Genomic DNA, 27,722 nt, shown 5'->3' with positions numbered 1-27,722 from the left:
CCAATAGATGCTGAATAGAGACGTGGTTTAAACATTTCTGTTCTTTTTTGCTCCGAGGAGGAAACCGAGCACCAACAGGTGGGTGGTTCAGTCCCACTTATTCACCCTCATACGTGTAGCTGAAGCTTGTCCTGGACTGATGGTGGATCCACACATTGAGTGAAGCGAGCGAATTTTACCCTGAAGCAACACAATAGACAACCATCCTCCCTCGACACTGGCCAGAATTCACACAGAGACAAACTGAGCTGACGGGATGTTTGTTCTAATGTTTATTTGCTTTTGTTTTTCTCACCACTCAAAGGAGGATGTGAACAAGGTTGGTTGATTGAAGGAGCGCATTTTATGAAGTTGGCAGGTTTTGTGGATCAGAATCTATTAAACTCTGTGTGCGATGCAGCTGTTGTCTTAGTGTGAGTCCGACCAATTAGTGTGTGAGTAGCAGCGCTGCACCGGCTCGTTTGTTGGTGGTGACGCCGCTTCTGCCGCTTCTTCTAAAGCAGAGGCAATAAACAAAAGGCGTTTATTAAAGTCACCCAAACCGCCAGGCAATAAGACAAACCCTCACACTGCGTCTCTATTTATAGCATGTGTTGCCTTTAATTTTGTCTCCAGTTTCTGTCTTTATTTCACTTTTGTGTCTTGTCCTCTTTTATTTTTGCCTGTGTCTTTCTGCGAAGACTGAAGCCGCGGCGGTCACAAAGAAGGTAAAGTTGTGGTAGAGATTGAGTCATTAAGGGACATTTCTAATTCCAGGCTGTGGTTTCAGTGAGAAGGCTGAACAGGGTTCAGGTATTATTAAATAATATTAATTTTAATATTATTATTTAATAGGCTCCTGATTTTACAGTAACTGGTCCAGTCAGCGAATGTTTGGTCGAGCGCTGGTGGTTTTGCTGTAGATTTTTCTGAGATGCCTTCAAGGACCAGACTTCAGCAGCTCTTTTTCACGTTCGTCCTCTCTCAAGGACTCACATCCGCTGAAGTGAACTCTCACCCTGAAAATGCCCATAAAGACGTCTTCCATTTGGCGCCGGCCGGGCTCATAAACGCAGCTGTGACCTCATTGGATTCAGACCAGAGCACACTGGTTGTGGCGACACCAACAGTCTCTTATCTCGTAATCGCCCATGGACCGTAGCATTTAATAGCTGAGGCCCAGAACGTCTTATTTAAAGTGCTGGCTTTGGTGGATGTCACATGTTGTGCTTTAGCCTCGTGTACCCGTCGTCACTGGCATTGAACAGCACTGATGCACAGCTGGACTGATTGTCTTTAACAACTTCTCAGTTTCCATTTTTCCTATTTGCAGAATAGTTTTTGTTTTCTTTTTTATCAAGCATCAGCATTGAGTCACTGCGTCTCTCTGATTCCAAAGAAAATGTGAAGTTAGATGTTACTGACACCTCAGATATGCTGCTTCATTAGACCTTAACCTAACCTTTTAGCATCAAACCCACAATGCATCTGTGTGGTTCCCCAGCTGTGGCGCTCGTGTTGTTCTGTTCTCATCATAAAGCTCAATCACACACAGCTGCATTGAACAGAGCTGCTGTGAATGAGGCTCCCTCACCGTTCTCCTCCTGTGTGTGCGTGTGCGTGCGTGTGTGCACGTGTGTGTGTGTGTGTGTGTGTGTGTGTGTGTGTGTGTGTGTGTGTGTGTGTGTGTGTGTGTGTGTGTGTGTGTGTGTGTGCGTGTGCGTGTGTGTGTGTGTGTTGCAGCTGGACCTGGAGGCAGCTGACATCCTCAATGACCTGCAGGTGAAGCTCAGCACCGTCCTCGACAACTTCAGCACCGTGTTTGCCCGGAGGTACTGCAACTTACACACAGACACAAACACACACACACACACACACAGACACACACACACACACACACACACACACACACACACACACACTCTGAGCTTTTCTCCTCGGCCTCCAGCTTCCAGGCTCGTATCAACGGCTGCATGCGTCAGACGGCTGAGATCCTGTACCAGATCAAGGGGCCGCCCAACCACAGCAGCGCCGAGGCCGACGCCGAGGTCATGCTGAGGCCCCTCATGGAGTTCCTGGATGGAAAGTAAGTGGAAGCGTGGAGCCAGGACGGAGCTGGGTCTATTTTAGCTAAAAACAGTGAGAACTAAACGGTTTTCAGTGATGCTCTTCATTACTGATGCCCTTGTGACAGTTTGAAGGTAAAGTGTTCCTCCAGCATTGGACCAGATGAGGGGGAGTCACACCTTTGCTGTGTGTTTTTCCTCCAGTCTCAGTATCTTTGCTGACATCTGCGAGAAGACGGTGCTGAAGAGGATCCTGAAGGATCTGTGGAAGATCGTCCTGAGCAGCCTGGAGAAGAGCATCGTGCTGCCGCAGAGCAACGACAGCCTGGTAAACGTCCGCTCATTGCGATCAGGTCCTGATCAGAGTAGCTGCAGGAACGAAGGACAGCACAGACGCACACTTCTCTCTCCTCTCAGTAACTTTTTGTGTTGATCTCCTTTTAAGCCTTTTCAAAGTTGTTTGTGTGATGTGGTAATGGAGCAGCGGGGACAGCTGACAGCTCTCTCCTTCAGTGGTGCATTCAAGGACGCTCCAGACAGTTGTTGACTTTCACATACGTTGATATTCTGATATGAGGATCACGTTTGTTACAACACGGATCATAATCGATGAACCTCTGTGTGACTCTGCAAACTGAGTCTGACCTGTAACTGAGCCTTCAGCTGCTCTCTTCTGCCACCGTGTGGTGGACGTCATGTGCCCGTTGGTTCATTATGATCCTAACAAATGCCTTTGTGATCTTCCCGGCTCTGCAGGGAGCCCAGATCCTCACGGCGGCTAAGGGACTTTCAAACCTTAAGGTAAAGCGCACAGGACACTCGCGTAGGTCTGTTTGTTCAGTCAGATGTATTCATGAAGGTCCTGTTGTGCAGGGAGGAGGTGAAGCCAAAACCCTGACGCCCAAACAGTGTGTGATCATCGATGCAGGGCTGGAGACGATCAAGGTACCGAAGGTGGTGATGCCTGGAGTCACAGTCAGAGTCAGACCTTCATCCTGCTGCTTCTCTCTTGCAGCAATACTTCCACGCGGGAGGAAACGGGCTGAAGAAGGCGTTTGTGGAGAAAAGTCCTGAACTGGCTTCACTGCGTTACGCGCTGTCGCTCTACACTCAGAGCACGGACGCCCTCATCAAGACGTTCGTCACCACGCAGCACTCGCAAGGTGGGAGCGGCCGCACACACGCACACAAAGCACGTGTACATACACACACACACACACACACACACACGCACGTGGTTACGGCTTCATTAACATCTCTGTCGCCCGTCTCTCCCTCTCAGTGCATGATGGGATGGGCATCAGAATCACTGGCAACGAGAAGCTGCGCCCTGACCGCGGTGAGTCCGCCTGACGCACGTCGCCTGAAAGCAGTAGGTTTACGAGGAGAAAGATGTTTTGGTGACGCGTTGGCTGTGCTGCAGGTTCAGGAGTAGAGAAGCCGATCGGGGAGGCGGTGCTGCAGATCGACATGCTGCTGGGGAAAGACCGCAAAGTCAGCGTCAGAGGTCTGTAGAACATCCACCAGAGAGAAGAGCTCCACCCACCCACCCACCCATCCACCCATCCATCCATCCATCCATCCATCCATCCATCCATCCATCCATCCACCCACCCACCCATCCATCCATCCATCCATCCATCCATCCATCCATCCATCCATCCATCCACCCACCCATCCATCCATCCATCCATCCATCCACCCATCCACCCATCCATCCACCCACCCACCCATCCATCCATCCATCCATCCATCCATCCATCCATCCACCCACCCATCCATCCATCCACCCATCCATCCATCCATCCATCCATACAGTTTTTAAGACTGACTTCAACCGTTTGCTGACACCTCACCAACGCCCCTGCTCTGTCCTGTCCTTCAGTCATCGCGGTCAACGACATGAAGTGGCAAACTTCAGGGATGTTCCGGCCCTTCGTGGACGTCTCCATGGTCGGACCCTTCCTCGCAGACAAGAAGCGCAAGTTCACCACGAAGTCCAAGAACAACAGCTGGACGGCGAAGTTCAACGAGTCCTTCCAGTTGTGAGTCTGAGTCCTGAAGGCGCTCCCGTGCAGTCAGTGAGTGTGTGACGCGTCCCCTGTGCTCTGCAGCGTTCTGGGGAAGGAGTCTCCCGACTGCTACGAGCTCCACGTCACGGTCAAGGACTACTGCTTCGGCCGCGCCGACCGCGTGGTGGGCGTGGCCGTGGTGCAGCTGCGGGACGTCGCAGAGCGGAGGAGCTGCGTGTGCTGGTGTCCGCTGGGGCCGCGCGTCCTCACCGACGAGACGGGCCGGACCGTGATGCGCATCCTGTCCCAGAGGCCCGGCGACGACGTGGCCAAGGAGTTCGTCAAGCTGAAGTCGGAGACGCGGCCGGTGGAGGAGGGCAGGTGAGGGGGCGTCAGCGAGGAAGAGAAGCAGGTGAGAAAGCTCAGCTCAGCGCTGAGCAGTGGACTCCAGACGCTCCAACACTAGAGTTTAGGCTTTGCACAAATGACAGCGAAGGTCGAAGGTCGCCGCCCGTCCCCTGTGCAGCTCAGTGACTGTGGAGGCTGTTCACCTGTAACCGCCACGAGGCCGGACCGTGTCCACAGCTGGAAGCGTGTGGCGGCGGCCTCACGCATGCGCGGCCACGACCGTCGGCCGAGCGGCTCCGACGTCAACGGCTTCTTCACCACGTGCCAAGAAACGGAGCCGGCAGCGGTTCTGCAGACGCGACCAGAGCATGTGGTTCAACGTATATGAGTCAGTACTGTCAAATATTGATTGAATATATGTAAAGTATTAATATTCTGATGTGTCATGTTGATTATAACGATTATGTTGTACATAAAGCATTTATGAATCAAATCAGCTGCACGTTATTAACTGAAACTCGTGTGGACCTCGTCTGGACGCAGTGACTCGAACGCTTCAGTAAAAGCTTTAACACTTTCTGTCCTGGATCCCGACGTTGGGTCATTTTAAAGTGAGTTCACACTGAGCCCAAATATTCTGTTCCACGTGGATTTATTTGGTACGGTCCAGTCGCGACACATGAACACATCCAGTGATTGTCTGAGGTGATGATCATGATCAAGCTTCATTCTCTTTCACTGCAGAAGTTATAAATAACATTTAACATTGCTTATTGTTCAAAACATTTTCTATCAAACATTAACCTGTTTGAATAAATTACAGACTTTAATATATCTGAACACAGTCTTTAAAAAATAAATTATGAATTACAAAATAAGCAGGTAAGCGAATGTTACCTGAAGGAACGTTCATTTTTCATGAGTCCATGATAAATATCCTGCATAGTAACTAAATGAATCCTAACGCTGCTATGACTTCATTATATTGATGTGTTTTCTGCTGCAACAAATGTACAGACGACAAAACACAGAAGTGACTGAGCTGCACCTCAGGGCAGAACGTCTCTGTTCCGTTAAAGCACTTTGACAAACGACCACTAAAAAAAACTAATAAAAATCCTACATATGTTTTGCATTTTAAAGGAGAGGCCAGTTTTATACACAATGACACAGGACGACGCATCTGGGTTCAGGGCTTTTAGTCTGTGGCTAGAGTAAGTAAGTAGCTGGAAAACCAGCTAGAAAGGTCAAAGGTCATGGTTGGTTTCTAATGATGTTGGTTGTGAAGCAGCAGCACATGCTGCAGATGTGAGGTTTCTCTCCTCATGGAGGACAGTACAGGAACAGGAAACAATCCAATGTGAAGGTTTCCACATAATTAGGTCAGCGATGACTTAAAGGGCTTTTAACCATAAAATATATAAAACATATATATTAGCTTCATCAGCAGTTTCTGTTCAAATCAGGTATCTAAGGCTGTGCTTGCTATATGTCCACTCCCGGCTACAACTGGCTGCTTTCCTGGGTTTGACGACTGCTGGAGCCTCCGTTGGTCCGGGACGGCTGCAGCTGGTCTGGGAGCAGGACCTCCACCGTGAAGCTGACCCTCTTGGCCTGGAAGATGCTGTAGGTGTTGTCGAACCTCAGCACATCTGTGGAGAACATGGACGCGTTGAGCTGATCGCTGCTCCACAGGCCTCCGGGAGGCGCAGCCTGGAGCTACTTACACACTCCTGGGAGCTCGCAGGTCAGAGAGCCGTCCTCGGGCACCAGGTGGGAGTTGTAGCGCTGGGTGGGCACCACTTCCTGCATCTGAGCCGCCTTCTTCCACTCACCCATCTTGGCTTTTAGAAACACCCCAAAACCAACGTCTGCCCCGTCGCTGGCGAACTGCCACCTAAAAGGATGAAATACAGGAAATCAACCAGTGAGCCCAGTAGCAAATCATCACATTTCAATGTTTGTCCAAATAAAATACCAGTTAACTATGATCCTAGTGTTTCAGCATCAACAGCCCATGTTACAGACTGCGGCTTCTCGCTGACCTGAGGACGCAGCCTGGAAACAGGATCTCATAGTCCATCTGCTGAGAGGAGCCTCGACCCACCGTCGTGCACTGCTCGTAGTCCACCTTAACGTGGTCCCGCACGTAGTAGGAGGAGGGAACGGGCCCCACGTGGTTGATCTGTGAAAGCAGCACAGAGTCAGACTCACGGGCGCCTCACACGAGGAGCGGAAAAAGTGTGGAAGGCACAAGAAGCTTCACTTACGGTCAACACTCTGTCCTTGTGCTCAAAAGAGGCTTTGGACGTTTAAAGGGCTTTATTATAACGTGTTCTCTCAGTTTAACTGCTTAATGTACGTGTTCTGTGATTTCCCAGCGGAGGAAACCACATCTCTAATCTCCTGAAGATGCAGAATGAGATGCACTAAAAGTGGAAGCTGCTCATGATCCATCAGGGCAAAAAGTCTGAAGGAGGCGAAGTGAGTAAAGGCTCGAGAGTAAAAGGAAGCGGATCGAGATTCAGAGTAAGAAACCAGCAGCTCTGTTCATTTGTAGAGTAAAAAACATATTCTCCAGATTTTAATGAGTTGCTGCCACACAGGCTTCTTTACACACTGTTTATATAGAACTCTTTGTTGAGAGAAACAAGCCTAATTCATAAGGAAATGATTCAACATTTAGGGAAACAAGTGTCCTAGTTTACAGACTAATGTTTCTCAGTAACAACAAATTCACCTTGAAAGATATGAAATCTAATTATTGTACGACCTGGTTAATTCAACCTGCAGCTGTTCAAACAAACACAAGCTTTGCTTATTCTACAGGAACCTGTTCACTGACACACAAAGAACATGTGGATTTCCCTAAAAGTCAAATTATTCCTTAAACAGTTCTCTCTCACTTCCTACAAACTAGCCAATGATGGAACAGTACGAATCCCACACAGATAAATAACTAACTAACTAACTAACTAAACAGGTGACTTTAAAGACAAAGGTAGAAACAATTCACAACTCCTCGACTCTTCACTGCGGCTGAAATTGACGTCCCTCCTCCTGTCCCTCATCTGCCCTGGCTCCAAGTATTAATCTACAGAGACAGTGAGAGGCAGAGGTCAGTGTCCTCTCGTCAGCACGCCTCTAGTCAGGCTGCGGGTTCAGCTCTATGCTGCCTACATCTCCTCCGCGCTGGTATCTCTATACAGCGACTGCAGCCGGGACAAAGCAGGAGAAGATCCTGAGGCTCGGCTGCAACTGCAGCACCAGAGAAGCAGCTACGCACTCACTGTTACAGCTGGTCCAGATGAGTCCTACACCTGCTGTGAGCTGAGGCTTGTTTCCTCGTCAGGACAGAAAACCTGCTGGGTCGGGAATTCATACAACACAGTTTCCCAGTTCCCAGATTAGCCAGGCAGCGTGTGACTGAAGCAAAGCTGAGCTGCTGAACTACAAAAGCCAGAGGACAGATCTACAGATGGACACTCGCTTTTTGCACACTTTGAGGTAACTGCCATCGTTCTGCTGGGTCACAGCAGCTGGGAGGCGTTGACTGATACTAATAGGTGCTCTGTGTTGCACTGTTACATGCTAACCATTAGCATGTCAGGCCCAAAGTCTGCAAAAGGTGAATGAGTCCTAGCTCCTGCACAACGAGCACTGCTGCAGCTGCCGATCGGCCGGAACCGGCGTCTCTGCTGGAGCCAACACAAACCTTGTAGCGACAGCGAGGATCCCCATCAGGGTCCGTGAGCTTTCCCCCGTATATCGCCGGCAGCTCCTCGGCATCGATGTACTTCAGTAAAACCTCCTGCCAGTTAGCTGTGGAAACACGAACGCCACGCTCACAGACACGTAGGTGAGGCGTCAACAGAAGCACTAATGAGTGGGTTCTACCTCCAAGGATGTGGATCTTCTGCCGCGTGATCTCACTCAGGAAGTGCTTGACCAGGTTGTAGGCCACAGGGAAGAGCTTGGGGGCTACAAGGGAGCGAACACGTGTGAGCATCAGGGTACAGACACTAAAACTAAGCACAGGTGGAGTCAGTGAACAGGGACCTTTGATAACAAACAGTCTCTTCAGCCCCTCTGGGTAGTTGCCTTCAAACATCTGGAGGATCTGACGACAGAGGAACATCCTGTATTTAGACACTGTGGTGTGACAGCGTCAGTGGAGCTGTGTGCGGTCTCTACCTCCCCGTATGTCTCGATCGCAGGCTTCCACAGGTGCTTCAGGCCCAGACCTTCTACGTCGTAGATCATAGTGATGGACTCCACGTTCCGTCCCAGCTGGTTGGAAACAGACAGATAAACCCTGCAGGTTAGTCAGAGGCTAATGTGTTCATGGCTGAGTCTGGTTGGGATGATGCTCTTTGCTCATCGGCCTGTTCATCAACTGTGGTGCAGCTTTTGTTTGTAATCCTTGGTGGAGCAGCTTGGATGGGGGGGGGGGGGGGGGCAGTCTCTCAGTGATCAGTAATGGCTGGTGTTGGAAAATATGCAGTTAATCATTGAGACATTGTGAGACGTATCACCCTGACCTGCTATGAACTGTGTGCAGCGTTTTACGCCTCCTCCCTTCTGTTTAGAACAGAGAGAACCTGAATGAACAATCTTCACCTGTGATGGCGTGTGATCTGTGCAGAAGGTCTTTTCTCATTACTGTGTAACCGTGCACCTCCCAGGGTGGAAACTAGCTCTAAAACGAGCTGTACCCTTTTCTTTCTTCGGTGAGAGGAAGTTGCCTCGCTGTAAACTGCTCGCTCATTGCACGTAAATCCTGCAGAAGGTCTCAATGGATTGTGTCTCGTTTATTTAAGAAGTAAAAGGGAATTCAAGTTAACGGCTGGTGTTTGGCTCCCGCCCTCATCCTGACACTGTAATAGGAGTTACTGCGCATCAAACAACAAACAGACAGCTGAGCATGTGATCCGTTCAGACCCTGACGCGCCCTCCCTTCCTCCAGGCAGTGAAGCCTCCACCAGACCCGTCTGGGAGCCCGTCCCTAATCCTGTGTGCTACGGTTCACATGCCTCGACATCTCCACAGTGTTCCAGTTCTGCCCCTCATAATCCTAACCTGTTCCTGGACTTTGGTCTGTTCAGCCTTGATTCTGCTCTGCAGCCTTTTGTACCTGTTAGACAACCGTCATCTGTTTGTTAAAGGCAATAAACAGGTCGGAGCGGTGCCGGCTGGTCTCCTCCGCATTTTAGTGACTTAACTAGCAACAAAAAGCAATGAATGCTAAAAAAAAGACAGAACTACAACAAAAAGACCAACAACTATGAACTAACTGAACTAAGATTGTGAGGCAGGTTAGGACCAATCTGTTGACTCTTGTGGGGAACCTGCATTCATTGATTTGCAATGTTTGAGCTTGGCAGTTAAACTGTAAACCCATTTTGACCAGTATCACTGCGTCCCTTAAGCTGTGGTCTCCTACCCTCTGTGACTGGAGGTCACACTCTATCTGCAGCATTTCACAGTCTCTGATCTTGGACTTGATGAAGTCTTGCTTGGAGGCGGACAGGAAGAGGCCTTTGGGGTCCACGGGTCCGATCACGTCGTACCAGACGGGGCTGCCCTCGCGGTCGTAGCCACACATCCCTCCTGACAGATACTTCTCTATCACCTGCAAACAGCAGCTCATCAGCCCAGACCTGGGATGTTTGGATTAATGGTGTGGGTTGTGGTTTAGACAGTGTGGAGTATTATACCTCCGGTGGACGCCAGTCAGTGATTATGGAGTCTACTTTCATCTGTTTCCTGAACTCCAGATGCTGTAAAGACAATGTTAGTCATGTTAAGAGCAGACAGGGAGCTTCCTAAACGACCCACAGTCCTGCAGCAAATCAATTAGTGCAGTGCTTAAAGTGGCTTATGAGGTTTTAGACAGTGGGTGGATGACGTGAAAGCTGCTCCATCAGCACAGAAGGGATCAGCTGCAGCCTTTCTAACATGCAAACACACGCTTCCACTCACAAACCAGCAACCGGCTCACAGGCCTGTTCTCATCCTCCATGTGAAATGAAAAATCAAGGTCTTTTCTAGGAACCACTGGAGCAGGATAGTGGATGTGAACTGGCAACCGTGGGACTGGACCGCTTTTAGTCAGCGCTTGGTTCGGTGCCGTTCAGCCCGTTGTCTAAGTCTTTAATCCTGTTTGCTTGCTGGGATGACTCAGCTTCCCCACAGTGAGACGCTAACACGCTGATGGAGCTTCAGGGCTGTGGCTGCAGCTAAATGCACTTTCACTGAGCGCAGAGCAGCACGGCCTTCGTTGAGTGGTCGTAACAGTGGCTCACCTTCCGCAGCATGGCCTCCGACTTCTGCACGCTGAAGTTTCTGGCTGCAAAGCAAAACGAATCTTAGGGTTTGGTTCATGCGATGACGTCGTACATTTACTATTTGACTTTTCCCCCTCGTTTCACTTTATAACAGAGACGTATTCATTATTTTCATGGCTGAGACTCTAACTCTATTACTGAAACAAGATCATTAGATATAGAGTTAAATAGAATATTTTGTCTGTGCGAACAAAGTTCCTGTATAATCTCCATGTTATCACAAGATCTGATAAAAGTTATAAAAGTTGCTCTTTGCAGCTGATCACATTCAAACTTTAACCCAACACCTCACACTCAAACAGATAACACACACGCACCTCAGACCCGATTAGCCGCGATGACTTACACCTACCTATATTTTAATATCTGAATCCATGATTTGTGCCTTTAAATGTAAAATGAAGTTAATTCTGATCTTTGGGGCTTAAAGAGTCACAAACAAGCAGACGACCACACGTGGAGCTGATGTCCTATGAAACCAGACACAGGACTGGCTAGTGTCATTTTCCTAGCTACTTAACTCCAAAGGTGGAGCTGCTTGAAGATAAAACGCTTTAATAACGCGTTTGTGGACAGAATAAGAGATTTCTCTGAGGAAAAACGGGAGTTACAGTAGGTCAGAGCCCTCAACTCCACGTCTCATCCTCCATGAGGAGGGTTTGAACAGTGAGAGGGAAGGTCTGCTGGGCTGGACATGAACAGTCTGTATCCTGACACCTATTGTCCAAGGTGTCCTTTTCTATCAGCAGGTCTAACAATGAGCTGTTCTGAGCTGTTGGCATGTTTTAAGGTCTACAGAAAACTGCATTTAATTACAGTGCACAACAGCAGGTTGTGCTGGTTTTTGTGTATTGTGACACAAATGGCTTCTTACAGGAAATTCCCCAAAGCTCTTCCATTTTCGTTTATTATCATCAGAACCATTTACCCCCTAAAATCCACAAAGTACCAAGTATACATTCATTGGCTCAGCTCAAACACATAAGAACACGTGCTGGAAATGTTTAGACAATATCCAGGTCTCACGTGGAAAAATTCCAGGCTGTAAAACCCAACATTAACAAATAATTACGCAATTACAAAGTCAAGTTTCAACTTGTTCTGTCCTCTGAACGTTGGCTGGGGTTGGGAGGAGCTAATGAACTGGCTCCTGGCTGAAATACAGCTCTGGTTCACTAGAAAACCACACTAGGAGACCTGTGTTCACATCAGACACAGAACAGCTGAAATGATGTTTAGTCCTGATTTCACTCACAAATGTGTAAATCAAGTGTTGCAGCTTTCATTTAATGGTGAGCTGTCCTTTTCCTCTTTATTCTGGCTCGATCCATGTGATGTTAAGGTCAATCAATGACACAGTGATCAATGAGCTGCCTCCAAAGCCTGAATGACGGACTGACACAACTCTTCTCAAACACCTCCACTTTCTGTGTTCGGTCATTTATTAAGAGAACAACACAAGTTCATTTCTCATGAAGTTGCTAATCATTATCATCATCATCTTTCTCTGCCCCTGGAGAGACTCAGCAGTGACCTGGCAGACGAGATGCCGTCTGTCGCTGTGCACCTTTAATGCGATTAGTCCTGGATTAGCTTGATGCACAACTAATCAGAACAAGGCTTCCTCTAATCACAGCTTATCATTTCATACATGTCCGCGTGCGCAGCCGGCACTCAGTACCAAACTCAGGAGAACAGTAACATTTATCCTAAAGGTTTGTTTGCTTAATTTTCCAGCTGTTTGTGTATCGTGTTCATGTGATGAAAGTTGGTGAATGTGTTTCTTAACTGCAACAAACCGTGTTTAGGTGTTGCTTCATGCATTTTATGCAACAACCGGCAGCTTCTGCTCGTTTCAAAACTTTCTCCTCAGAATAATGCAAATAAACAAACGTTTTTCACACTAAAGGGGGGAGGGATTATGGAGGGTTTTTCTACCAAGGCAAGCTAAGATTAGTAAAAAAATAGAAGGTGTTGAGCAGCTTTCAACTCACCTCGGAGCCAGCGCAACAAGAAGTGGTCATTCTGAGCGGGAAGCTGAGGAAGAATGTCTCGTATCCGCTCTCGAAACTACAGCCACAGGATGGAGAAAAGAGACATGAGATGGTTCCGTGCATGAAAGACGAATTCAATACTAGCCACTGGGAAGTGAACTGTGCTTCAGAGAGTGCTATGTTAACATGTAGAAAAGAAAAAGACAGCCTTGAGTAATGAGTCCAAGATGGAGCTCTTCCCTTCAGACTGCTGAAGCTTGTGTCTGTGGCCTTGGTGATTAATTAATTACACACTTTGATGGAGACGTTCTGAAAACATCAGTGTAATGTAACAACTACTGCTTAAAGTTTTGCAGGTTCATCCTCACACTTCAGCTGAATGTAAAGAAAACACTTAATTCAAACGGTCATTTCACAGCACAAGCAGAACTAAAGCAAACCAATGATTTTATGTGTTATGGGAACAGTGAAAGCCTAAAAGGTTGTGAACCATAGGAAATGAATAATTGACTATTGTTTAGATCTGTTGCCCAGTGTTCAGGTGGTGAGAGCGTCTGGGTTTCCTGGTTGTAAATAAATAAAAGAATAAAACTCTCTGGCTACAGTAAAACTAACAATTGAGCTATAGGGTCGAAAGTTCTAACAATACGACTAAATATGTCTAGATGTATTAAAAACATAGGATTGAACTGCATTCACATTCTGTAAGACAATTCAGAAAACCATCAATAAATAGTTTAATACATAGTTTATTAAGTCCCCTACAGAGTTATTATCAAAATATTAAAAATATTTATCATAAAGTATGACGTCACAAAATAAAAAATACATAATTTAATAACAGATCATCTTTTTGTATCCCTTTATTAAAACATTTTATTAGATGTTCTTCATAATAAACGGATTTTAATTTATATTCAGTTTAGTGGACTCCGTTGTTTTAATAAATCAAACAGGAGGACATTTGAAGTCGTCATCTTAAACTTAAACTGCAGAATATGAATCGATGAGGTGTTGTTATAATTATTATTTTGACTCACCTGCTCTAGAGCTTCAGTCTGTTTAGGACTGAGGTCTCCGACTCTTCCGCTCATGTCCGCAGCCAACACGCACAGAAGCTGCTTCAGGAAGGGACAGAAGGAGAAACGGCCCCGTCACCGGCGGCTTCCGGTGTCACCGCCGGCCCGTGTGCTCGCTCACAGCCCGGTGTCCCGTTATTCTCCGTTATCGGCCGCCTGCAGACGAACAAGCGGCCAGATGATGGGGGTCAAAAATGTAAACAGCGTGACAGCGCGCAGAGAGAGGCCAACAACAGGAGGGTCACTCCTCACAGAAAGCAGCGACAGAGAAGCATCGCTTCAGTTTTCAGATTGTGAGTTACCACATTCTTTTCTGGTAGAATCAAGCAAATAAACAATGTTGTTCAATTTAGATAATTATAGAACCTTAGGGAGGTAGGACACCCGGGACCTGAATCATCAGCTTCACTGTATAACAACTTATTTTATGTTGTTCACGTTATAACCTAACATCCTCTCAAAATAAGAACAAGAAATCTTCGTTAATAACCCACAGAGCATGCGCACCGACAAAACTAATTTTATATGGCGTTTGAGTCAGGATCCCGATCAAATGCGTTGAATACATTCCTGCCTTTATGTTTTTATATTCCACGTGCTATCGTACTGCGTAAGAACAACTAAATGACTCCCTGTTTAGAAAAGTCAAACACCGGGCTAACCAGGGTCTTTAAAGCAAATACGGAAGTCAGAGATGGTGCGCTCTCGACGTGCTGTTTATCTTTGTCTGTTTTCTTCCCCAGTTTAATGTAGGTTTCCACTCACGCTTGACGGATTCAGCTCCGGTTTCTCCTACGCTGCTCCGCTTCTTAAAGAAAACCCGTTGTGCAGTTTAACTTTACGCGATTGGAATCAAACCTGGCAACATGTGGACCGCTGGCCAATCAGATCATTTAGTTAATGACGTCATCACGCCTACGGAATGCTCGAAGGGACAGGCCGTAGTCTCAATTAAAACACCTGCGTCTGGGCGTGTATTCACGATTCAATTACGGTCGTAAACGGGTGCAAGTTTTGCGCCAGGACTCAGCAGAGAACTTATTATTGCAGCAACATGTTTGTTCTATATTTGTTTTCTCCACATGTTGTATCTGCTTGAAACTGCACGAGTGAGAGTTTAAACTATCGGTTAGTGACGTGTCCTGCTCTGCAGCATGTGTGTAAGACCAGTTAAACCAGTTAGGATGTCTTCATGTTGCCGAGACGTGATTAAAGACAATATTTTTTGATCAGAAGCTCGTTCTAATACGTTTTCATAAACGTTTTCACGTGTACAGCTCAAAGACAGAGGATTTCTTGTTGGTGGAGATGGTGGAGGTCTGGGGCAAAGCTCTGACTCGCCTGTCATCATAGCAGCCGGTTTGTGGGAATCAGTTTTTAAAATAGTGGCCAGTTTGTTGGGTGGTGAGGTGGAGGGCAGAGTTATTTCTAGGGTGACACATTGATCCGGTGAAGGATTATGGAAACTGCCTGTATCTCATCTTGAAGTTACTATTTAAACTCTGGTGGAATCAAGCATTTGTGCAAGTTCAAATAGGTAGGTTCAAATAAAATAAATGAAAAAATGTGAGATGCTGTGGAGGGTTTTAAGCTGTCTGCATAAAATGTGTGTACCAGAATGTTGAGGTCATTTCTGCCAGTGAGGTGTCTCCATCCAGTGACCAAATCCAATCAATACACCACCTCATCCTCACTGCTCTGAACCTCCTGCTTCTGTGATGGGTCCTCCTTCACTGCCCTCATCACCCTCTGCAGCCTGGTTGCCCTCACCATCAGCCCTCCTCAGTTTCTCCAAATCCAAACTATCATTCAATTAATGTGTCACCCTAGAAATAACCCTGCCCTCCACCTCACCACCCAACAAACTGGCCACTATTTTAAAAACTGATTCCCACAAACCGGCTGCTATGATGACAGGCGAGTCAGAGCTTTGCCCCAGACCTCCACCATCTCCACCAACAAGAAATCCTCTGTGCTCCAGCTGAGAAAACGTTTATGTAAACGTATTAAAATGAGCTTCTGATCAAACAATATTGGCTTTAATCACTGTTTGGCAACATGAAAACCTCCTAACTGGTTTAACTGGTCTCATACATAATAAAAGTGGTGAAATAACTTAGCTTTATATTTTTAACAGTTTATACTGTATAGATATTTATCCACTGGAGAGTAATTGTGTGTTATAGCTTAACCAACGTTAAATACACCCAGAAACATTACAGACCCTATGCTGCTATAGTTGCCTAACCTAAAAATGCTACATTAGTCCTAAAATGTTCCAGGTTCAGCCTTGACCAATTAAATGTACACAATGAAGTTGTGGAGCCCTCTTGCAGTGGTTATATGTCCCATTACACTGTGTAACGTTGTAATAAATACAATGCGCCTCCTAAAGTCCTGATTCGATAGTTAGCATGTTTGCATTAGCAGCCTTGTAGTCAAGATACTAATCCTCCTGCAGCTTCCGGACAACCCGGAAGTTGCGTTTTCTTGTTTACATTCTTCGAGCGGTGCAGCTGGCTGAAAAAAATCACCAGCAGCCCTTTCCGCTAAATAATGAGTGACAGTTGATTAGGTTCGTGAATCTGTTGCTTTTAGCCGCACTTCCCCCTCCCACCGCCCGGCCATGGCGCTCGCTCGCTGCTGCGGGCCTCCGTGGGCAGCCTCGCCGCTGCTCCTGCTCTGCTGGACGGCGCTGCTGATCGCGGCGGAGCAGGTCGCTGTGGTGGAGGTTTTCCTCGAGCAGCGGCCCGACGCCAGCGCTCTGCTCCAGGGGGAGGTGGTGGAGTCCGCGGGAGGCAGCAGCAGCTCCGAGAAGCGAGACGAGCTGCAGGGAGAGCTGGTGCTGGTGAGGCGGACGGCGGCGCGCTTTATGCGTAGAGTGAGATCAGCCTGCCGCTACCGGCAGCGGATGCTGAAGTCATGATGTCCCTGTCAAACCTAGGCTTGTGTTTGAAACGCAGACCTGCAGCTATTACCTGATTGATGAACTATGTTGACAATCAGTTGGTCGTAAATGAAGCTTCCATATTCTCAAACTTGGTGCTTTTTATTGGAGTGAAGGTTTTGGGGTCTATTTTCATATGTTTCATTCACTTACAAAAAGTCAGAGGTCGTCTTTGCATCTGTTGGACAGATTTCCGATGTCAGCGCATGTGACGTGTGACAGTATCACGGTGTGTGTCTCTCAGCACAAATGTGTGCCGTGTTTTTTCTCCTCAGGTTCGGGACGAGAAGCTGCAGACGAGCGCGGACAAAGACGCAGACGAGGCCAAAGAGCCGGAGCCGTGGATCGGGGTGGTGCCGGTGGAGATGGACGACAGCAAGGCCTCCACTGGGAACCAGGAGTCCTTCGCTGATGCAGTGGTCAACAGAGTGAGCGGAGGCGCTTCACTTTCAGACATACACAACTTCTGTTGTAATTATTTATTAGTTACAACTGTGCTCCTGCTAATTCTGTCCCAAGTCTGGGATTGAACGCTCTCTTTGTTTTTCCAGATGAAGCGAGCTCTGGTCCTCGGAGCTTCAGCACTGATCATTTTAGCTCTCAACCAAAACACTGTCAGTGAGGTAAGAGTTCATGGGTGTTCTTGCACCAGTTTATGCAGCAGTGCTACATTTATATCCAGTATAATCATAGTCAGGGCCTGAAATGGGTTATTTTTGTACAAGTCATGCTTTAACTGAAAGCTGAAACATCTGCTGGTCTCTGTTGCAGATGGATCTCTCGCAGGCGCTCTCCAAGCCCATCATAGTGATCCAGACGTCTGAAAATGTCACCAAGCTGATCGGAGCTCTGCTCAGGTACAGGACAAGGATGAAAACACTTCCACCTTATTTATCTACTGTTTAAAGGCTGGCATGTTGGTTCATCCAAGCTAAATGGGTGTTTATTGACCTTTTAGGGGCCTTCAGGCGACAGCGAAAATCACCTACAGGACCGTCCTGCAGGACAACCTGGTGAGCTCCTTACCAATCAGCTGACTGTGTTTCCAGTGCACACGCTGAGCTGAGAGTGAGCGCATGGTGTGTGTGTTGGGGCAGGGAGCCACGCTCACACTGTGGTCGAGCTGTGGCCGCTCAAGAGGGGGCCGCTATGGAGAGTGGCAGGGGGTCATCTGCACCGGAGAGACCAACTCCCAGGTCCAGGTAGGAGCTTGAGTTCTTCATCCAAGTGTGTTTTCTTACAGAAGCACTAATTGAAAAGATTGGTTAATATCAACAAAACCTTTTTTTAAAAAAGGTGGACACGTCTGAAATGACTAGTAACTTTAATTCTATCAATATTCATGGGAAAGTCTGACAATCGTTTTCACCTTTTGAGCTTCACCAAACCAAATCAAATAGTTTTTGTTTCATTTTTGTTTTTGATTAAAGTAAACTTTAAATGCAGAAGTATTTTAAACCTATTTGAACGTGATCCAAGATGATGAGGTCTCGTTGCTCCTCTCTGTGTGCGTCGGTGCAGAAGTACCTGCAGCAGCTGTGGGACACCGTGGTTCTGGTGGCGCTGATCCTCAGCACCGGAGTCATCGTCCAGGCTCGTTGGCAGAACCAGGACCAGCAGCTGAACGACGACATGGAGGTAAACGGCTTCCTCCGTCCTCGCTCTGCTTTCTAAAGCAGGTGCAGGAAAGTTCTTTCATTTAAACACACTTTACTGAAGCTGGTCTATGACTGGAGCTATGTTTATAGAAAACATGAATGAGTCCATTCATGTTCAGGCTTATTCCTGCTGGATTAGTTGCAGCAGCTATTGTTACTCTCGTGTTGCACGTTTTTAATAGTTCCAGAAACTACAAACCGAGCGCCTGGCTAAACTGTAACCGTGTTCTGCTGCTGCTCAGCTCCTTCCTAAACAGGACGTTCTGAAGAGAATGTCATCCCTGAAGACCAAAACATATCATCAGCCCAAACCCTGGTGTGACCCGTCGCAGCCGGTGGAGACGGATAACTGTGCCGTTTGTCTTGAGCCGTTCAACAACAACCAGGTTGGTGCCACAACTCTGATTTAAAGATATCAATTACAAAACACTACAAGAAATTCTTGTGCAACATGTAAATGATAAATAATGAAGACTCTGGGCCGCCATCCACTTTGGGTAAGACTCCCACCAGGTCTGGTTAGTTCCCTTTTGGAGGAGACGTCAGTAAAAAGTGCTTGGATAATTGTTCTGGACGGAACAGGAAATCTAGGATGGGAAACCGCTGAACTCTGAAAGATGGGTTTGGGGCAAGTGTTCCCATGAGTGAGAAACTGTTTATGGGTTTCAAAAGGACAAATGCTTAGTGTAAAGGACGTAGGCACCCTAAAAGAAAAATTAGGTAGGACTAGATAAGTCCTACTTCTTCCTACTCCGTTCAAGCATGTACGAGGTAAATTGAAATCTGATTAGCATTTTCTTGTATATGTGTGTTGGAATATCAACCGCTTCTACGTTTGATAGAGTAAAATAAAACAAAGAAAGGTTTGTCCTGTGTGGTCCCAGTGTCTGCGGGTTCTGCCCTGTCTCCACGAGTATCACAGAGACTGCGTCGACCCCTGGCTGCTCCTGCAGCACACCTGTCCTCTGTGCAAACGCAGCATCCTCAGTGAGTTCACACCAGATACCAACAATCAGTCACTCAAATGATGACATCAGACAAAAATGCTGGTGACACAATGTCTGTAACTATTTACAGGCAGCGTCTGCAAAGAAAGTTAACGGCCACCTCACCAACACCTCCACCGGGACCTACGCCCCCGTCCCTTTTGTAAAACCGACCACACCTCCTCCTCCTTCCACTGATGAATTGTTGGAGCAAATACGAGCTTCTCACAGCAGCTGATCGGCCGTCCGGACTGTGGAGCAGTCGGCTCTGGCTTCTGACCTCCAGCTGGTTGTCAGACATACAGGGGTAGTGCAGACAATAATGAAGTACTGTACCAGTACTGTTGGGTATGAACAGTGTTATGGTGTGAAACTGTGTGTGTTTGTGTGTGTTCTGTAGCAGTGAAGGTCTGACCTTTAAACACATCCTGTTTCTCTGTAACCATCTGAAAATTTGACCTTTAATCTGTAACGGGTCATGCAGATGTAGAACCCATGTCCACATGCCTTAGGAGTAAGAGGAGGCCAAACCTCAAAACCACCATGAGTGATGCTACAGTACAGATGCTCTGCTTTTAAGGTAAAATGAAACCGTTACGCTCCAAAGATTTAAGAAAAAGGTTGACTGAAACCCAACAGAGGATCATCGTGACGTAAACCCTCAGCTCCTTCCTGTTTTACCTGCATGAAGGAAGCATCAGCCGGTATCCAATATTCTTCCATTTAAAACCAATAATGCATGGCTCTTAGGATGCAGCCAGACTATGTGCTCTGTCTGCAGTGGTCCTGCTACACTGAGCAACCCTTCTAATCCAGGAAAGCAGATTCCTGTATGCATTCAAATGCAACACTTCCTTCAGATGCACATAAGCAGACTCAGTGTGAAGATGTAGGCACTTTGATTCTGCAGCACAACAAAACTCAGCTGGGTAAGTAATGAAGCGAAAAGGACCCTTTCATACTGTGAACCCAGGTCAACAGGTCAGACGAGTGAAACTTGAAGGATTTTAAAAAGTCGTATATTTATTTACTTTTTTGCGAGGTCAACTTCAAAAGCAACCACATGCTTTTTACTAATACCAAACGCTTTGACAGATCTGGTCTCTGCATAGGAAAGTCTCCGTGCGTGACAACGTGTGGTTTCATTACAGCTGCCAAACCAGCAGCATCGTGAGGTTTGGAGCTGATCTTCTAGGCATCTTTTTAGTTGCTGTGGATGTCAGTGAGTCATCACACACTCACACCTGTTCCATTACATGCAAGCAGCTTTCACAGCTACTCTGTCTCCTGCTAGTTCTGCCACTTTATCACCAGATAAGAATTGTTCTTCCAGCAACAGAGGGAGGAACTGCAGTCCTTCCAAAAGCCTGGATGTCTTTTCCATTTTATTCCTGTCGTTATGATTCTTTAATGATGTCAAAATGTAATTGTTTCACGCTGGTTCTTAATAAATTGTTACTTGGCAAAAATATAGGTTTTATCTTCTTCAGTCCCTCAGCTCACACTTTGTTTTTTTTAATGAGCTGTAGAAACCAATTTAGGCCAAAGAATTAACTGTCCTTTGGCTCACATATTAGAAGTACTTGTTGTGGATTACACATTTCAATTAAAGCCCGACTCCTGATGACACAAGTGCAAAGTCAATAAACCTGCAAACAACTGAAAATGCCCAGTGACCGAACCATCTGGAGGCCAAAGCAGAAGTTACAGCACACCCGACCCAGCACCAGAACCCGCTCAGCCCATCCGCTTTGAGCCAGGTCAGGAGGGGATCATGCCTTTGTTCCGCTTGCGGTCAGCCATGGTGCGCCTGTTGTGGTTTGATGTGCGACTCTTGTTGGCCTCCTTCTTGCGCCGGTCCAGGAGTGTCTCCGTGGTCTGTCCCTGTCCTTTAGGACGACCGACGACGTTGGTGGAACGCTCCGGCCGGAAACTGGAACAGGACAGAGTTGAACATCAGGTAGGCTTAAATCAGTGGCAACAAATACATTTTAGGTGCATTTTCATGCAAATTTAATTATATACTGACGCTGGTTAAAATTTTAATTCTGTTTTACATCATTTGATAGCAGGTTCCCTCAGAAGACTCCACAGTCTTTATGTTGGACCCTAAAGGACAGTATTTACCCCTTTCTTTGCTGCATGGCAGCTCGTCTAGCTTCAGCTCTCTCCCTCAGCACAGCTGGGTCCTGCACAAACTGATCGCGGTTTACATTGCTCTGAAAGAAAAGGTTTAAAGATGCATTTGAAGCAGCATTTCGTCATTTGGGCTGAGTCTTGTATCTTGGAATGATTTGCTAACCTGTAGAGGTTCCTCCTCCTCATCTTCACTCTCCACATCCTCTGGTTTGTTACTTTTTCTCAGAACCTGTGGGACTGTGAAAGGCCTGCCAGAAAAAGAGATGAGCGTGTAAACTTCAACACAAAAGCAATTATTTAGAATGTGCAGACACCACAAATGCAGCTTAGCTCCACCTCCTGTTCAGTAAACTGTCTCCATCCAGGTCATTGGCTCCCACTTGGTTCATGTCATATGTGTCGTCGTACTCGTCGTCGTAGTTGTCCAGGCCGTAAGCGCCTTCAGTTTCACCAGGTTCAAGGACCACTTCCTCCACCACCGTCTGGTACGCCTGGTACCGAGCCTTCTGCTCAGCTATGTGCTGCTTGTCATTCAGCAGCTCTCGGGCATCTTCACCTTTCCTGTGGAGCCAGAAGATGCAAGAACATTACAACTCTGTTCTGCGCTTTTACATGCAAGTACAGTATGCAGTGACTCGATGAAGCTTTGAAAAAAACATTCTCTTTTAAAGTCAGACGCACATGTCAATCGGTAATAGGTTAAATGCAGTTATTTATATTTGAGGTTAGTACTTACAGACCAATAGATTTTGAAGTACACATAGTGAAAATATTTAAATACCTCCTGCCCTTCCAGATGCGTGACATGTCCACCTGGTCCCTGCGGAAGACGTCAAACTCGTCGTCATCAAACACGTTGGATCTGTTGCACAGAACACTTGGAAGCTCCTCCTTCACTGGCCTGCATGTACCACAGAAGAAGAATGGCATCAAACAAATGTGTCAACACATTTATTTTTTCTCTCTGCATTTCTGTTACCTGGGCATGGCTCGGTCCAGTTTGTCCAGACTTGGAGCTAGCCGGTCCTCCAGGATGTTGTTGATGACCAGCTCAGAGTTGTAGCCGTACTCTTGCAGGCAGGCCAATAGGAAGCCTTCGCCAAGGTCAGGCAGCAGGTCCTTGATACATGACAGCAGAGACTCCAGCTCTGCGCTGCTCACAGGACACACAGCTCCCTGGTCCAAGAAAACGTATACTGTTCTAATGAGGTTCCTTTTTATAATTCTTTGCTGATATTTTGGACTCGTGTTAGGAGTAAACACTTCAGGTCAAGCTTTAATCTTGTGTCCAAATTTCCATTTTTCCCCACATATGACCTATTTCTGCCACTGTATTAATTTCCCAGCAACTGACGATCTTTTTCTTTTTTCCCCCCTTCAGTTTAGTTTTTGATTAATTACTTGAAGACATTGACAAAAGAATGACAGCAGGCAGTGTAACAAATTAGCTTTAACAACCCCAAGGCTCACGTTGTTTCCTTTTCGAGGAACATCCAGCATAGCCTCCGCTCCCCTTAGGCTCTCGCCTCCATCCCCTGGTTCTCGAGCATCCCGACGTTTAGGAGAACCGCCCTCTACTCCCTGTCTGACTGATGAAAACGAGGAGGACATGGGCTGAAACTGGCTCTTTGGTTTCCGTCGCCCCACACTGTCCCAGGCACTTTCCACCCCCTGGAGAAGGTAGGACGTCCTGGTCTCATCACTAAGGGAATCAGTTAAGAAAGGTGACGAGTGTCCAGGTTTGCATGCAAATGCGACAGGGCTGTAGACTGTTATTGCTGTAGAGATGATAAGGATACATGACAGGGATGGCCTGTTGTAGGAGGCTGACATCCTCTGTGATCGGGAACTGCTCATCATAGTCTGACAAGAACCTGAAACAACCACCACACATTCAAAACTCTACTCCCAACTTCACGCCACAATACAAGATCTTAACACAAAAATACCATACGAAACTAAGAAACCTCAATACATCTGAGTCTTACTTACCTTTTCTCAGGTAAAAACGATGTGAAATGCTGTAAGAGTTCCTCTGCAAATGTTTGCATATTTTCTCTTCTGCAAGGCAACAGATATTGGGTTAAATAAGTTATTATAAAGTATTATAATTAATTAATAATTAATTATAAAATAAACATTATAGAGCTAATCAACTGGTCACTCAGCGCATTGGACAAAATGTTTTCACAAAGGAAAGAATCTCCGGGAGAACCACTCTGCCCCTTGGGGACTTTTGCCTCCGGCTACGTGCGGGACGCGTGGGATTCCTGGTGCCCCCTGTGTCTGGAGCCTCTGTCCATCGAGGATGCAGAGGATCTATTCATATTTTGGACTTTGATAACTGGGCTACTCATGATTGGCTTTGGTGGTGCCCTGCTTTATCGGAAGATTGGAAAGATTGGAAAATCTGTGGCCGGCTCATTGGCGTGTCCACCGGCTGTGGAGCTGCAAACGCCGACGGGGGCCATGGTTACTCGGCTGACGGAATTACACCAGAGGATTGCCCGGATTGAAGGACTGATCTGTAACATCTCAGCCCGTTCGGATGCCCGGATCACAGGACTGACTAATAAGATCTCAGCCCGTACGGAGGAAGACAAGAGACAGAGGGATAACATCTGCAGACAGACTGAACACTTGGTGAATATGGTGACAGCCTTGTCTAACAGGCTTGAGGAGATGTCACGGGTGACCCATGGTCCCACAAGAGGCGAAGAAGCCCTGAGTTCTGACCCATTGGAGTATTGATCTAGACAAATTAGTCATGGATTGTTAAAATGTATTAATTTTGGCTGTGTATTACTCTGTCCCTTCTCCCTCACCCCTCCCTTCCTGGGTCTAATCTAGCTCACCAGCTGTGCCTCTATCTATCCTCTTCCCCTTATTGTGACTCCCTTCAAGGACAACTGTTGGACTGACCTGTAAACATCTTGGTCGGCCTCGGTCATACTTCTATAAACAACACTTCATTACACTGATTCAGATACACCCCCCCCCCTCCCCTCCTTACAGTCTCACTGTCTCTCCGACCTTATCTATCTGTCCTGATGAATCCAAGAAAAAAATCCAGCAAGGTTTCCACTTGTACTGTGTGATACTGTATGTGTGTGCGTTTTATTTTTACTGTTTGTACTGCAATTTGCTTCCACTGTCGGACTAGCGCCGGGTAACCTGGCTGCTGATGGGAATTTCCCCGCTGTGGGACTAATAAAGGCATTCTTAATTCTTAATTCTTATAAACTAAGCCATAAGCTGCTCATTTGTAGACATCTCACCCCTCCAGAATTGGTTGCAAGCAGGTGTGATGCAGCAGCAGGTGAGTCGTCTCCACCATCTTGCGACAGGAGTGGGACAACCTCTTCCACAAGTCTTCCTGAAAACTAGAGGAGGATTTGAGGGGGTTGTTAATCATAAATCAATAACTTTATATATGTTCATAAATGATTCCATTGTTATATCCAAAAGCCACCAGACCTGACCTTTTATCATCAAAGTTTCTTTTCCTAACTGCTGTCTCTAACTCAGGCACAGCGGTCTCATAAAATGAGGTCAGTCTGGAAGGGAGAAGAGATCATGAAAAATTCATGCAGAAATTATTGATCACAAACATCAAGAGATGGTGCTGCCAGTCGAGAGCCAAGTTCTCCACCTGTCTACCTGCTGACAAATCCATGGGAGTGGAAGCTGGAGCAGGCAGAGGGGAAGATATCCAAGAAGGCATGGACAGTGGTGGTGGAGTCACACAGGTACAGAATAACATCTACAAGTTGCTATGACACAAAAGAAGAGAAACAAAAAGATGATAAATTACAAGATGGATCATCATTTCTATTTAGGGGAAATTAGTAATTTCCTCGTGTAAAATAATGTAACCCATATAGTATCACAAAAGTCTAGTAGAAACCTTGTATCGTATATGTATTGGTAAAGTGTCTAGTGTCTGTCTGACCTGCTGGCTCATGGTCATTGCAGTGGGTCGTTTGTGTGTATCCAGCTTCACAGGCTCCATTGCGGTAGCCCCTTCACACTGAAGACCACACTTCTCCAGGATAGTGTCAAAAACCTGGAAGTGGCAGAAAATACACAGAGGCTGAAGGCGATATGAACAACACATTATCACATTACTTTTTTCTGACGTCTTCTGAATTTAGTTTGCAATAACAAATTCAACATTTTCTTTAAACTCTGTAAAACTCTGATCTTACCTGTAAAACAGTGGGCACTGTCTCATCCAAGTCACTGTAGTAGGATGGCTGCTGGGTAAATATGTTCTCTAAAGGGACACCGTTATAAAAGTTAACAAACGGTGAAGAAATCCAGGACATAACACATTAAAAAAACGGCTTTATTTCATATTCAAATCACATTTTGAAAGCAACAGTAATTCATAAAACCAACAGAATATCACACATAAAAAAAAAGTGTTAATTTTTTTTACATCCTTTCTGAAAATCAAATTGTACACCTGAAGTTGCCTCACCGATCATCTTATGCAGCAGTTGGCTGTTGCCCTTTCCAAACAGCACACACAGATCCAAAATTTTAGGAATGTCAAACAGGAAGTTCTCATAGATAATTTCTCCAAACACGGCTGGTGTGATAAAGTTATCCTATGGATAGAGATACACACACATAATATTTAGTAACATTTTGTAGTTGTATTGCCATTATTTTCCCCAGAAACTAGTTTTATTACCTTGGATTCTTTATGCGTTGCCATCCTGAGGAAGGTCAAGAAGACGGCCCGGTGCACAGATCGCTGCATGTCAGCCACCGCTGGAGAGGCTGGCAAAGAAGTGAGGTCGAGGCCACGAGGAGCGTGATGGAGGTATGAGTCTAGACATCTTTGTAGGGACTCATCAAACACCACCTGGTGGAGGCCGAGCCAGATAAAAATACTGCTGTAACAATGCCATTGCCGAACAAAATGCTCACATGTTTACAGTGTCTAACCTGACACCAGAATTTGTCATGGGGCAGTGCAAGCAGCCACTCCAAGTCTTCTGTGATGAATTTCCCATGTTCCAGAAATTCCTCCACCTCAGCAGGAGAGCCATCTTCTGGTGGGGGCTTGTAAGGCACAAAATAACGATCCTCCTGCCTTTCAGGATGCTGATGTGAAACAGAAAGCAGAGGGTAAATCAGTATTTGCTGGACTGTATATTATATTAGATATTAGCTTTCAAAAAGGGAGAGTGACTCACAAGAGCTGGAAGAGTGCGCTCTTTCCCCAGAGGGCCAGGCTCTGTCACCTGCTGCTCATCCAGTGGCACCCGGGCACAGGCCATCGCTTCACCCGCACAGATTGTTTCACTAGGTAGAGAGCAAGGGCATTTTGCACCTTTAGCCACCAAGATTTGTTAAGGCAGCTCATACTTGAAGTATTTTAGTAGGTTTTGGCTTAAATGTTACAGCTGAGGAGAAAACACAAGGCTACACTGAAAAATCTAACAGGTTCATGTTTACTGCTACATAAACATATGTTTACATGCTAATTCATCTCATTTAAAAAGAAACATTTTCCAAGCTGCACAAAATTTTAAACAAGACATCAAGAGCACCCACATTTAACTTTACACAGGGCAGTTCAGCACTATGACCCTTTAGTCCCTCAACCTGTACTGTAGCTAATGTCAGAAAACTCAGCTAACTTCAGCTAGAACCAGGGTGATAGGTTAGCTAGCTTGCCAAGTTAACCAGCAAACCACTGACAACGCAGAAAAAGCTGAGATAATGGAATGTTAGCGTTCTACACCTTGCTAAGCTTAGCTTTGAGGCGATATTAGCCGAAGCTTAGTGTTAGCTACAGGCTGTTTACTTAGTTCAACGCATCTATGAATGAGCGGCTAATGTTAGCATGCCGTTTCCTGACTCCAACGCACCAATAACTGACAACACAACAACTCGCCTCGTAATACGCCGTCGGGGTCTTTCTCAGGCCATCCCATCAACGTCCTCACAGCTTTTGACAGTTTCACTTTCCAAACGTTTTCTACCTAATCACCTGCGATGTTGGAAACGGAAATGACGAGTGTTGTCACCGAAGCCGGAAGTGACGAAGGCGTTTTTATTTGGGACACGCACGTGCTGTAAATCTGCGTTTTTTCTCTCCGGCGCCCCCTAACGGGCTCCAGCTCGAAGCACCGGTTTCAAAGATAAAATCC

The 27,722-nt window shown here is 46.5% G+C and overlaps 4 protein-coding genes across 14 annotated transcripts in view; 2 read left to right on the top strand and 2 right to left on the bottom strand.

Moving 5' to 3' along the window:
* The window catches only part of LOC114861890 (protein unc-13 homolog B-like), a 57,777-nt gene extending 52,879 nt beyond the window's left edge, over positions 1-4,898 (top strand). For 3 of the 9 annotated variants that reach the window (XM_055511149.1, XM_055511153.1, XM_055511157.1), the window contains 13 exons: positions 58-78; positions 305-319; positions 681-707; positions 1,723-1,811; positions 1,928-2,065; positions 2,250-2,373; positions 2,802-2,846; positions 2,919-2,990; positions 3,061-3,208; positions 3,328-3,384; positions 3,469-3,552; positions 3,931-4,090; positions 4,160-4,898. In XM_055511149.1, coding sequence (XP_055367124.1) covers positions 58-78; positions 305-319; positions 681-707; positions 1,723-1,811; positions 1,928-2,065; positions 2,250-2,373; positions 2,802-2,846; positions 2,919-2,990; positions 3,061-3,208; positions 3,328-3,384; positions 3,469-3,552; positions 3,931-4,090; positions 4,160-4,442 — 1,263 coding nt within the window. In that variant the 3' untranslated portion in view covers positions 4,443-4,898. The remainder of the gene's footprint in view (positions 1-57; positions 79-304; positions 320-680; positions 708-1,722; positions 1,812-1,927; positions 2,066-2,249; positions 2,374-2,801; positions 2,847-2,918; positions 2,991-3,060; positions 3,209-3,327; positions 3,385-3,468; positions 3,553-3,930; positions 4,091-4,159) is intronic. The other 6 variants (XM_055511154.1, XM_055511155.1, XM_055511156.1 and 3 more) reach the window with 4 other exon arrangements.
* A 142-nt stretch (positions 4,899-5,040) lies between these two features.
* Positions 5,041-15,021, bottom strand: LOC114861887 (SEC14-like protein 2). The gene is made up of 13 exons (XM_029161563.3): positions 14,591-15,021; positions 13,787-13,981; positions 12,747-12,822; positions 10,711-10,754; positions 10,123-10,185; positions 9,849-10,037; positions 8,600-8,695; positions 8,465-8,525; positions 8,303-8,386; positions 8,121-8,227; positions 6,451-6,590; positions 6,133-6,302; positions 5,041-6,057 (listed from the first exon to the last, which is right to left on the bottom strand). Exons 2-13 carry the CDS (start codon positions 13,838-13,840, stop codon positions 5,909-5,911), a joined length of 1,233 nt encoding a protein of 410 aa, XP_029017396.1. The 5' UTR covers positions 13,841-13,981; positions 14,591-15,021; the 3' UTR covers positions 5,041-5,908.
* Positions 15,022-16,293: 1,272 nt separating this feature from the next.
* Positions 16,294-20,922, top strand: rnf215 (ring finger protein 215). 2 transcript variants are annotated; one of them, XM_029161565.3, is made up of 10 exons: positions 16,294-16,673; positions 17,048-17,200; positions 17,324-17,395; positions 17,544-17,629; positions 17,731-17,785; positions 17,870-17,974; positions 18,294-18,410; positions 18,673-18,816; positions 19,315-19,417; positions 19,508-20,922. In XM_029161565.3, the coding sequence occupies exons 1-10, from the start codon at positions 16,452-16,454 to the stop codon at positions 19,528-19,530; spliced, it is 1,080 nt and encodes a 359-aa protein (XP_029017398.1). In that variant the 5' UTR covers positions 16,294-16,451; the 3' UTR covers positions 19,531-20,922. The 2 variants fall into 2 exon arrangements, with proteins under 2 accessions (XP_029017398.1, XP_055367140.1); XM_055511165.1 differs by having other exon boundaries at positions 19,294-19,417.
* ascc2 (activating signal cointegrator 1 complex subunit 2) lies at positions 20,419-27,624 on the bottom strand. 2 transcript variants are annotated; one of them, XM_055511160.1, is made up of 19 exons: positions 27,467-27,624; positions 26,763-26,871; positions 26,512-26,670; positions 26,255-26,428; positions 26,039-26,168; positions 25,764-25,831; positions 25,508-25,621; positions 25,216-25,328; positions 25,038-25,112; positions 24,834-24,938; positions 23,548-23,616; positions 23,355-23,429; positions 23,014-23,257; positions 22,535-22,731; positions 22,337-22,456; positions 21,892-22,116; positions 21,719-21,803; positions 21,544-21,635; positions 20,419-21,349 (listed from the first exon to the last, which is right to left on the bottom strand). In XM_055511160.1, the coding sequence occupies exons 2-19, from the start codon at positions 26,844-26,846 to the stop codon at positions 21,178-21,180; spliced, it is 2,301 nt and encodes a 766-aa protein (XP_055367135.1). In that variant the 5' UTR covers positions 26,847-26,871; positions 27,467-27,624; the 3' UTR covers positions 20,419-21,177. The 2 variants fall into 2 exon arrangements, with proteins under 2 accessions (XP_055367135.1, XP_029017383.1); XM_029161550.3 differs by having other exon boundaries at positions 23,026-23,257.
* Between the last annotated feature and the right edge of the window lie 98 nt (positions 27,625-27,722).

Source organism: Betta splendens, chromosome 9, assembly GCF_900634795.4.
Source record: "Betta splendens chromosome 9, fBetSpl5.4, whole genome shotgun sequence".
In the NCBI taxonomy this organism is placed as follows: domain Eukaryota; kingdom Metazoa; phylum Chordata; class Actinopteri; order Anabantiformes; family Osphronemidae; genus Betta; species Betta splendens.
The sequence above is the reverse complement of the archived record's forward strand: the minus strand, read 5'-3'. Positions and strand labels throughout refer to the sequence as shown.

What these genes read in the sequence shown, in the direction of transcription:
- LOC114861887 (XM_029161563.3), bottom strand. Translation starts at nt 13,840, where the DNA reads ATGAGCGGAAGAGTCGGAGACCTCAGTCCTAAACAGACTGAAGCTCTA. An exon ending in CGATCGAGACATACGGGGAG is followed by an intron (nt 8,526 to 8,599) that starts GTAGAGACCGCA and finishes CTCTGTCGTCAG; the next exon opens with ATCCTCCAGATGTTTGAAGG. An exon ending in CTGCGAGCTCCCAGGAGTGT is followed by an intron (nt 6,058 to 6,132) that starts GTAAGTAGCTCC and finishes TGTTCTCCACAG; the next exon opens with ATGTGCTGAGGTTCGACAAC.
- rnf215 (XM_055511165.1), top strand. Translation starts at nt 16,452, where the DNA reads ATGGCGCTCGCTCGCTGCTGCGGGCCTCCGTGGGCAGCCTCGCCGCTG. An exon ending in CTGATGCAGTGGTCAACAGA is followed by an intron (nt 17,201 to 17,323) that starts GTGAGCGGAGGC and finishes TTGTTTTTCCAG; the next exon opens with ATGAAGCGAGCTCTGGTCCT. An exon ending in GTGCAAACGCAGCATCCTCA is followed by an intron (nt 19,418 to 19,507) that starts GTGAGTTCACAC and finishes AACTATTTACAG; the next exon opens with GCAGCGTCTGCAAAGAAAGT.
- ascc2 (XM_055511160.1), bottom strand. Translation starts at nt 26,846, where the DNA reads ATGGCCTGTGCCCGGGTGCCACTGGATGAGCAGCAGGTGACAGAGCCT. An exon ending in ATGACAAATTCTGGTGTCAG is followed by an intron (nt 26,429 to 26,511) that starts GTTAGACACTGT and finishes GGCCTCCACCAG; the next exon opens with GTGGTGTTTGATGAGTCCCT. An exon ending in CAGTGCCCACTGTTTTACAG is followed by an intron (nt 25,622 to 25,763) that starts GTAAGATCAGAG and finishes TGCCACTTCCAG; the next exon opens with GTTTTTGACACTATCCTGGA.